The following is a 10,501-nucleotide window of genomic DNA, read 5'->3' on the forward strand; positions in this document are numbered from 1 at the left end:
ATCAATTCCACATGAGTTCAGTCATCATACGGGAAGGGAATCATAGCTGTGGGGGGCTCCATGGAGGACCCTGAGGGCCCCTGAGGCCAGTCCCTGTGGCCACAGCAAGGAGCATCTGCTTCAGCTAGTTGGATAAGACTCTCTCCTGCCCAGAAACAGGCAGAGGGACTTCCCCCGCTCCCCACCCACCGTCGTATCCAAAACACACCCATGTGGACGGTCACCTCAACGTCTCCGCTCAGCCCAGTGCCCGCGCTCTTCCTGATGAGGGTTAAGCAGGAGCAGCTGCCTCTCCCCATGTCCATGTTGCAGGCGGCTGCCTTCTCTTCAGATCCCACCGAGCAGAAAAAAAGCCAGCCAGCTCTCTCTAATCCCAGGATTTTCCAGGGATACTGATAATGATGGGAGGCCCTGAGAAGACTCCCTAAAGCAGGCGGGGCCTTGTGACTGGGTGGTGGGAGGGATCAGGGCTTCCTCAGCATCTGTCAGTCCCTGGTGCAACTGAAGGGGCTCCCTACACCAGGGGGAAAAAGTGGGGCCAGCCCCTGTGGGTTCCCAGTGCCTGGCATCTCCCAGTTCCTCTGCCCTCCCTCACAGATACCCTCCACGGAGCAGCACAGCCCCGAGGAGAGAGGCAGCAGCCCTGACAGCATTTTCCAACACAACTACATTTATTCACATTTACACACAAGGCCCCCAAGGCACTGCTTCCCACCCCCCAGCCCCTTCCCCCCAGGCCCTCCCCTCCTGCCCTCCCCGTTCAGCCACCCTCTCCCTCCCCTCCCCTCCCTCCTTGCCCTCCCCATCCAGCCACGCTCTCCCTCCCTTCCCCTCCCTCCCTGCCCTCCCCATTCAGCCACCCTCTCCCTCCCCTCCCCTCCCTCCCCTATCCTCCAAAGCTAAGGCCCAGCAAGATCAGCATGGGGGAGGAAGAAGCTTTTGACTGCTTTGGGGCATCGGATGCCAGACCCTTGGGGACTGGCACCAGAGAACCTGCCCGGAAGCCCCTATTGGCTACAATGCTGCTTCTTCTTCTTCCTGGAGACCAAGGGGTCACCCTTTCTCTTTTGAGACTGTGAGGGGCCACCCAGCCCCCAAGCCAGGGATTGCTCCCCAGAGACCCTGAGCCCAGGCCCTGGGTGGGATGTCTTTTTAGCAGGGGATGGGCTTCTGAAGAGAGGTCGCTTCTTGGACTTCGTGGCTAGGCTGAGGCCTCTTCTCTGAGCAGATTGGGACTGAAGAGCTCCCTGGGGTCCCCACTTTTCTGGGCTGAGAAGGCCCAAGGCAGGGACAGGGCTCTGGGGTAGCCTCCAGGGCAGGAACTTGTGCTGGGAACCCAAGAGGAAGGCCAGGCTGGGGAGCTCCTCCTCCTCACTTGACCCCTGAACCAGTCCGTGTGACTCCCTGACAGGAGACCCTCCAGGGAGATCCAAGGCGTCCTTGATCCCCAGGCCAGGGCAGGTGGGTCTGTGGTCCTGGGGAGGAGAGGTTGACCGAGCAGCCCTCAGCCCGGGGAAATCCTGACATCCCAAAGGCACCGCTGGGTCTTTGGACCTGGCCATGCCGGTGCGTGCTCTGCCTTGTCCCTGAGGGTCCCGGGCAGCCGTCTGGGGTGGGCAGGTTTCCATGCCAACCCCTTGTTGGGGGTCAGGGATGTCTCTCTCTGTTCCTTGACCAGCTGCAAACTTAGAAGGACTTGAGTCCAACCGGGCCACGCCATGACTAGGGGCTGCCCTCGCATGCTGTTTCTCCTTCAAAGGTAGGAGGCGCTTCTCCACCAGCTGTGGGAGGAAACGGGGCACCTACTGGTGCTGCCCCAGGTGTGAGCAGGGCCCAGGGTAGTGACCAGGGCACTTGGGTGGGAGGCAGGGAAGCCTGAGGCAGCTGGGCTTTATGTCAGAGAGAGAGGGTGTGGCTCTGCTGGGTATCCCCTTGGGCCTCACTGCAGCTTGCATCCTGACTCCTCTCCCTGGTTCCTCTCCATCCCACTCCCTCTGAACCTGCATCTTCCCACCCCGGAGTGGCTCCTCAAGAAGCCAAGCATCCCCAGCAGGGTGGGGTTAGACATTCAGGTGGGCCTTGTGTGCTGGGTCCCTCGTGCCCCTCCTGCTCACCTGGGCAAGGGTGAGTCCCTCCTCCTGCTCCAGCTCCTGGCTTAGGGCCAAGAAATCCATCTGTGGATCTGGGGAAAGCAATTCCTCCAGGAATCGGGGGTGAATGACAGCCTCCACCTGGGAACAGAAGGAAGAAGGTGTGAGTTTCCTGCGCAGGGAGTAACCTGGAGGCAAGGACACCTAGAGGAGATGCAGAAAGCGGGAACACCCCATACCCACCTTCCTGGGGCTGTCTCATATCATGGCAACCACCAGCTACACACACAGACCACAGACCTGGTAGCATACACACATACAGACAGAGACACACAAAGCACACACAGACACACAAACAGACCCACATGGGACACAGGAAAAGACGCAGACACAGGTAACCTACACACTCCACACTCACACCCACAAAGACACACAGTAACAAATCACAGACACAAACACACAACAACACACAGACACACACAATCACATACACAGACACTCAAATCCATGGAAATACACACGCTGCTGAATAGCTAAGGAACAGAGCTTAATTCCAAGGACCTGGGAGTACCACCCCCCGGAATCCTGCAGACCCCAGCACTCCAGGCCAGCCCACCTTGGTGACGAAGTCTTTCTGGGAACACAGCTTGTCAATGTAGCTTAGGAGGCCCGGGTCTGGGGGCGTCCAATCCTCTTCCTGTGGCTGCTCCACTTCGCCCTCTTCCCGCTGTTTCTCAGGTTCCCCCGTGGCCCCGAGGGGAGGCCCCAATAGCTCCTCCATGATGTCCACATACTCCTGCACCACTTCTGGGGGGATCTCCTCGGGGACCTTGGTCTCTGCTGGCCTCTGGGGCCTGGGTGGTGGCAGGCGGGCCTTGGTCTCCACTGGCCTCTGGGGCCTGGGTGGTGGCAGGGAGGCAGTCAGGGCCTTGGGGCCGGCCTTGCTGGGAAGGTACACTGAGGCAGAGAAGGAGGAGGCCGGGTGTGGTGAGGGCGGCTCCTCCTGCCTGCACCACACAGGGGAGGGCAGGGTTTGGGGATGTGAAGTGGGTCGCAGCTGGGTCAGGACCACCTGAACCACAGCGCCCCCGGAGGAGACACACAGGAGGGGCACATCGGAGACAGCATTGCTTGGGAGGAAGTTTGGAGCCACCAATATGCCATGTACTCTCCCCGCTCATCCCTGCTTCCTGGGCAGAGCATATGTGGAGTTTTGGATGGGCGAGGGGAGAGAGTAGCTAGGAAACTTGACCTGGTCAATACCCAGCATATGCTCCCAGAAGCTGTCCTGTTGGGGAGCAAACCCCCCTCTTGAAGGGAAGCATTGGGTGTGAGGACAGTGGCCTCCCTTGGCCCCTTTGGCCTTTGCCGTGGCTCCTGTGGGAATGTGGGAAGCTGTACCTGGCTGCTTGACCACCTCAGGGGCCGGGGGTCCTTGAGGTTCAAGCCTCGGCGGGGCTGGAGGAGGCAGGCTCTGGGTCCCCTTCATCCACTGTGCTTTCTGCATCTGCATCTCCTCCTCAGCCTCGAACTCCAGGAACCTGGGGGTGAAGGAGGCCCAGGCTGTGCGGAGAGGGTCCAGGCCCCCTGTCCCCAGGACCAGGCAGCGGCCGAGGGCAGGGATGGAAGGCAAGGCCTCGGGTGGGCTGTCTGGGCCCTCAATGGGTCTCATCCCTCAGTCCCAGGAGGGAGCTGCTCCCAGAGTTCTGGGCTCACCCTCCCTCACCCAGCCCCTGCAGAGCCCATGGCATCAAAGGGGCTTCCTGACTCAAGTCAGGGCCACGAGGCCCAGGAGGGTCCCGGGGGGCTCCTCCTCCAGGTCTCAGCTGCCCAGGGTGGGTTGATGGCAGACGGTGCCAGGGATGATGCAGGAGTCCTGAGGCTGGGACTGCGGGTCCCTGAGAGATAACCCAGGGTCACGAGGCCCGGGAGACCCCTGGTTGGGAGGAAGCAAAAGCTGAGCCCGGAGGACGGGGCCCCTTTCCCCTGAGGCTGCTGTCTGTCTGTCTGTCTGTCTGTCTTCACGGAGGGCACTGCCCAGGAGCAAAGGCGGTCAGGCCAGAGATGGGTCTCATGGTGTCCCGGGCGCAGGTCTCCCCTGCCCAAACTCCCTGGCCAGGCTGGGATGGCAGAAAACCGACTTCTGGCCACTGCTGTGAGGAGTCTGCACCCCACTCTGTCTACAGTCACTAGCGCCCCTTCTCCCCATCCCCACAGCTGGAGGTGACCCCCTCTGGGCTGCGACGCTGGCTGCTCCCGCCATGACCTCTAGTGTCAAGGCAGGGGTTGGCCCAGGCCAGGCAGGGGGTGCTTCCCAAAAGGGCAGGACAGAGACCCCAGAGCACTCTAGGTGGCAGGAGCAGCTTTCTGAGGGAGCCAGGGGCCCAGAGCATCCTGTGTTTGTCCACACCCTCCTCATGCTCCATGCTGAGAAGCCACCATGGCCACCAGGCCTCTGTCATTCAGCCTCACTCTGCCACGCGGGCCCTGCTCCCAGGACCCCAGACTCACTTTTCCGCCATCTCGTAGAAGATCATCCGGTCAAAGTTGCTCGTGCGCTGCCATTCCCGCATGGCCCACCACAGTCCCTCCTCCAGCGTCATGGTGGGCTTCCGCTGGGCCAGGGATCGGAGAACTAGGCTGTAAACCAGTGCAGTCAGCCCCAGTCTATAAGCCCACCCTTCATCCCGAGCCCACCTGGTCCCAACACCTGGCCCCTGTCCTCCCCACACCTGTCCTGCCATCTGTTCATGTCCTGTTCTCCCCCACGTGGGCTCCTCAGGCCCCAGGACACACCCCCAAGATTGAACATCAACACAAGCTACGGAGTGGCCTCTCTGACTGCCCCTCAAGTCCTCAGTGTTATGATGTTGACAAGTGAACTCAGTACTATGGGTGGAACATATGTGTCCCCAACATGCCTGTGCTGAAGCCCTCAGCGCTGGCGTGTAGGTATTTGGAGGCAATCATGGTTAGAGCAGGTCATGAGCATGGGTCCCAGTCATGGAATCCGAGCCCTGATAAGGGCAGGAGGAGATGCCAGGGCTTTTCCTCTCAGCCACCAGAGGACATAGCCAAGGCAGCTCTCCCCAGCCAGGAAGAGGGCCCTGACCAGACACCCAATCTGCTGTCGCCTTGATCTGGAATTTCTGGCCTCTGGAACTGGGAGACATGAATGTGTCTTGATAAAGCACCCAGTCTATGGCATTTGTTACAGCCGAGCCTGAGCTGACTGAGACAGCGTGCACACGAATGACCTGGGAGCCAGGGTTAAAGTGCAGGTTCCTGGGCCCCAGGACTGAGATTTAACCAGCTTCCTGGGGACTCTGGAGCAAGGCAGCCCCTGGGGATGTAGCCTCAGGGTCCTGAAGCATGAGGAGCAGCAGCACACGTCCAGAACCAAAGCAGAGCGGTGTCAAGCCCACTGCAAGCAGCCAGGTACAGCTTCCCACATTCCCACAGGAGCCATGGCAAAGGCCTGTGAGCCTGGGGCAGCTCCACTCCAAGAATCAGGGTCCCCAGTGCACCGGGACTCCGCTCCAAGGGGGAATGCAACCAGTTCCAGGGTGCGGGGGCAGTGAGATTGTTGGGGAGGAAGATGGGGCCGCCTTCCACTTACACCCCAGGCAGGGGACTTCCCTAGGGGAACGGTTAGTGTGTTGCACGGTGGATGTGCTCAAGCTCCCATTTGCTCATCAGTGGGAAACACGGGGTGACAGAGGCGCCGCAGGGTGGAGAGAGGCAGGGACTGGGAACGAAACCACAAACTCTCGCGGATGCTGACGTTGCTGCCTCACAGTCACCACAGTCCACGACCCTGGGCTGCTGGGCTCGTGGTGCGCTCAGAGCTATCACTGGAGCCTATGGCTTTGGGGAGCACTCTCCTAGATGGCCTAGTCCTGATAATGATAGTAATGTGGACAGTAATCATAATTGCTATCATGTAATGTGTCATAGCATGTGCCAGGCACTGTGCTATACATGTCATGTGTGAGCTCGAGTCATCTCTTCGCCATCCTCTGAATGAAGCATCATTGTCCCTTTTTCTAGGAGGGATTGAGGGCGAAGATGCAAATACCTGCCCAGCATCAACCCTAGTGCGGGGCCCAAGACCATCCCCCTGTGCAGGCTCCACCACCGCTGTGCTGGACCTGGGCAGAACTGCGAGCATGTGCCAGGTTCCCACCGGGCCCTGCAGCTCCTCCCCACAACCCCATGTGATGTGCTCCTGGCCATCAATACTGGGTTCAAGGGGAGGCACTGGAGTGTGTGCTCAAAGACCTAAACCCAAACCGTCGTTCATGTCACACCAGGAACCCTCTCTGACCTAGGTCTTCTGTAAACATTGTTGTGAAAATTATTGAAAGTAAGGATTGGCTGGACTCACGGGACAGTGACGGGCAGTTGAGGCCCCTGACAGTCTGTCCTGAGCCACAGCCAGATTAATGTTGTTGAAAATGTACCTTCCCATAGTGCAACCCATCACCCTCACAACTGCCCTGCTAGCTCCTCTGAACAGCGTAACCTCCTGTCCATTCAGTAGCCTCTTTACGTGTGAGCTGCAGGACGAGCTCTGGTGCCCCGAGGACACTCACATGAGGAAGCAGGAAAGCGCTTCGGTGTCAGGACTCTGGGGAAGGCGCCTCCGGGCCAGGGGCTTGTAGCGCTGCCAGAGTTGGAAGTTCTTACAGACACTGTTGGGATTGCAGGAGTCGTCTGGTGGGGCCTTGGCCTGGGAGGGAGCCAGGCTGCCCTCTCCATGAGCCCCTTGTGGCCATGGCCCAGCTTGGGACACGATGAGGGCCATCTGGGCGGTCGGTGGTGGTGGTGGTGGAACAGGAAGGCCCTGGGACCAGCCTCCCTCACAGGCCTGGGTGCCCCCAACCAGCTGGGCAGCCATAACAGGCACCACAGGAGCAGCTGCCAGGAGTAGGGGAGGTGGACACATGACACCTCCGCAGAGGGTGCCTGGAGCCTGCCAGACAAGGGGGTTCTGAGTTAGGACCATGGTCTGTGCCTGAGGGGGCTTCACAGGCCCCACTTCTGTCCTCATCTGGACAAAGACATTAGAAGCCCCAGCCCCACTCGGGCCGTGGCCATCCTGTCCTGCCACCAGAGGTGTGCTGGGGAAGGCAGACAGCACCAGAGGGCTGCCGGGAGGAACCGCTGCAGTCACGAGGGGTGGCCCGTGTGCTGGGCCGGGAGCAGGTGTGGTAAAGGGCAGAGCTGTGAACACAGAAAGGGAGGCACCAGGGTTCACGGTCACGCCCGTTCCCAGCACTGGGTATGCTGTGGAGACAAAGGAAAGAGATGAGTGAGCTGGGGTCTCCTGGTCCTCACTAGTCACTGGGGAATCCGAGGGGAGCCCCAACAGCTGAAGGCGTGTGACAGGGAAACTCTGCCACTTGCAAGTGTCCCTGAGTGTGCATTGGATGCTCTGTTCCTCCACGGGAGAGTCGCTCCACTAGAGAGCCTGGCCCCGGTCACCAAGACTCCCTGACCCCTGTCTCCCAAGAAGCAACAGCCAAGCCTTCGCTGCCCGAGGGTATCCCTCAGGTGTCCCTGGCAGACCCCATCAGCCTCACAGACATCTCCCAAGCCATGGGTCAGGGATGAGTCTCTCAGCAGCTTGGTGGTCCTCAGCATGCTCAGCAACAGGTGAGGGGCCTACCCCAGGGCAGTGCTCGGCACTGAGAAGGCCGGCAGGAAGCCAGAAGCTTCCAAATATTATGGCCACATCTTCTCTTCAATCTTCCTTTTCCTGAAGCTCTTGTAAACCTCTTTCTTTCCTAGCTCAAACACAACAAAAGAAAACCACTGGATGGAAATCTTTCCCAAGCCAGCACCCTAGGAACCCTGAAGATAATCCATAACTCATCACGCCCAGCATGCAAGTGATTGTCCTGGCACAGGACACTTGTGGCACAGTGTCCTGACATAGGACCTGGCACTTGCTATCCTGTCCCCACAGCAAGTGCTAAATGGGGGTCAGATTCGGGCCACCCATTGCTCAGTGCTCAGTGGTCCCAGCTGCCACTCAGGAAGCTCTGTTACCAGGGAGCAGGTCTGAGAGGCAGTGGTGGAGTCCCCTGAGATACTGTCACCGCACAGCCAGCAACAGCTGCACACGATTAGAACTCAGCCAGCAATTGGTGAGCAGCAGGGTTATCAGGGGAGGTGCCCAGGGATTCTCACAGCTGCTGGTCATGTTACAATAGGTAGTGGGACAAGGAGCATCTCTGATCCTTCTCCTTTGAGCTCCCAATAACTGAACATAGTGACCAACCAAGAACCAGGGGTTCTTGGGCCACAGGCCGGGTAAGGTAAAGTTGTCTAGAACTCATCCCTGTTCACTAGAACCTCATGCAGTCTCTAGTCGGGGGAATAAAGGATACAGCACATGCACCTCATCATTCAGAATACATATCCTAACTTTAATAATAATAATAATAATAATAATAATAATAATAGAACCATCTTCCTATTTGTGCGCTATTCTCCTTCCTCTACTGAAAAGGAAACCGGCCTTTCCAGACCCTTCCACTGAGAACCAGCAAGAATCCACACCTGTCCCCATTTCATGAAGTAGTATAAATGGAATAGGAGCAAATTCTTCATCTCCACAGTAACACAAAGTGCAGAGGACAGGCCATGAGCTAGTAGACAAGAGGAAGTGGGTCTGAAGACCTGAGCTTCCACAAAAGGGTGAACAATTCAGAACATCTCAGGAAGTCCAGGCCATGTGTTACCTGAACTTCCCCATTTGTCCCCACCCCTGTTGGATCAAAGCCAACAGCCACCTCAACTGACGGAGCAGCCAGCTCTGGGATGGGAGCTGAGAGGCTCCGGGCTGTGGCAGTTACAGTAGCCCCCAGCCTCGCCCACCCAGAGGTTGTCATTACATGCTCTGTCACAGCCAACCCACCCAACAGTTTTCTGGCTGAGACCACTTCTCCCCACTCCTCCCTAAGATCTAGAAAACTCCAGCCCAAATCCCTCTGAACACTATGGAAGGGCACCTCCCAGGTGCCTGAAGACATGGCACAGGGCTCAGGCTTGTCTGTCATTCTCCCTGGGCCACCAGCACAACACGATCCCACCACTCCCTACAAACACACAATGACGTGACCTGTCCCCTTCCAGAAAGGATCAATCCATCCACTCCATCCTTTCCTCTACACGGTGTATTCCCCCAGGCATCTTGATCCACCTCTAAGGAGCCGTCCTCTCTAACCACAAACTCAGGGTGCCATGGCCATCCCCAGGTGTGATATCCTTGGGGACATCCAGTACTCCCTCCGTCTTCAACATCAGCCCTATCAGCTGTCCCCAGGGGCAGTTCAAATTTGAATTCCCAAGGAGTTGAGGCATGGCAGACTCGGATAATGCCCCCATCCCTACAGGTTCACCTCCATTTGAAGCCATCCCCTCAGGCTGGGCACTGCCCACTGCTGTCTGGCAGTTTCCGCAATGAGAAAAGTCAAGGGTAGGACACAGAGAGTGACCTGGCTCAGCAGATGCTCCTGAGTCCCAGTGGAGCAGGGAAAATTTGAATGTAAATAGGTTGAGAACATAGGACCCCAGACATTCTGCAGAGGGGGAGGGGCAGTGGGCGGCTGGTAAGGATGGGGGACATTCTGTGAAGGGCTCCAGCCATTAGGCAAGAACCTGAGTTTCCCTTCCAACTGGACGGCAGCAACACAGATGGCGTGCACCTCTTTAGGCAACCTTTAAATTGTCCTTCTGACTCACAGCAAAACATTCTACCTGATGTCCCCTTTACTTCCATTCTTTATCAACAGAAATACTTTTGTGCCAAGCAACCCATGCTCCTTCCCTCTTTGGCTCTTTCCCACTCTTGATGAATTTCAACAGGGGCCGCACTTCCTGAACAAAATTCAGAACACGTTTTCAGTCTGAGAAACATAGGAGTTCTTAGGAAGGCAAGGGGACTGGGTGTTTGAACTCAGGATGGTCTCAGCCGATCCAGGCTATTAGTTGGCTGTGTGCTCATCATTGTTTAGGAAGCAACCCTTGTGCCCCCAGGTCATGTATGTTGCTGGAATCTCTGTCCACACCAGCAGGCCAGCCTTACTTCCTATCCCCTTTCCTGGGAAGCCTCAGTCCAGGAAAGAGTGACTATGCGACCTACAGTACCGAGACCAGAAATCCATTCATTTTGTTTCCTAGCATATTGTGATGGTGTTAAATGTTTATTTTTTATCTTTTGAATGGTTTTAATTTAACCAAGCAATACTTTTGCTTGGTTCCAAATTCAAACTGTGCACAGTGGAATAGGCAATGACCAGCCTTCCTCCCATCTTTTTTCCCTGGCCACCACATTTGCTTTCCTGGAGGAAACAGGTGTTATCTGATTGTTTTTCATCTTTCCAGAGATATATTATGTAATC

At 57.3% G+C, this 10,501-nt stretch overlaps 1 protein-coding gene across 2 annotated transcripts; it reads right to left on the minus strand.

Annotated features, from left to right (window-relative positions):
- Positions 1-475: 475 nt before the first annotated feature.
- LOC104673739 (NUT family member 2D) lies at positions 476-9,703 on the minus strand. 2 transcript variants are annotated; one of them, XM_030920189.1, is made up of 7 exons: positions 9,500-9,703; positions 6,686-7,379; positions 4,602-4,730; positions 3,492-3,631; positions 2,707-3,047; positions 2,115-2,231; positions 476-514 (listed from the first exon to the last, which is right to left on the minus strand). In XM_030920189.1, the coding sequence occupies exons 1-7, from the start codon at positions 9,513-9,515 to the stop codon at positions 476-478; spliced, it is 1,476 nt and encodes a 491-aa protein (XP_030776049.1). In that variant the 5' UTR covers positions 9,516-9,703. The 2 variants fall into 2 exon arrangements, with proteins under 2 accessions (XP_030776049.1, XP_010376174.2); XM_010377872.2 differs by lacking the exon at positions 476-514 and adding an exon at positions 1,008-1,781 and having other exon boundaries at positions 9,500-9,660.
- Positions 9,704-10,501: the final 798 nt, after the last annotated feature.

Source organism: Rhinopithecus roxellana, chromosome 16 (assembly GCF_007565055.1).
Source record: "Rhinopithecus roxellana isolate Shanxi Qingling chromosome 16, ASM756505v1, whole genome shotgun sequence".
Classification (NCBI taxonomy): Eukaryota; Metazoa; Chordata; class Mammalia; order Primates; family Cercopithecidae; genus Rhinopithecus; species Rhinopithecus roxellana.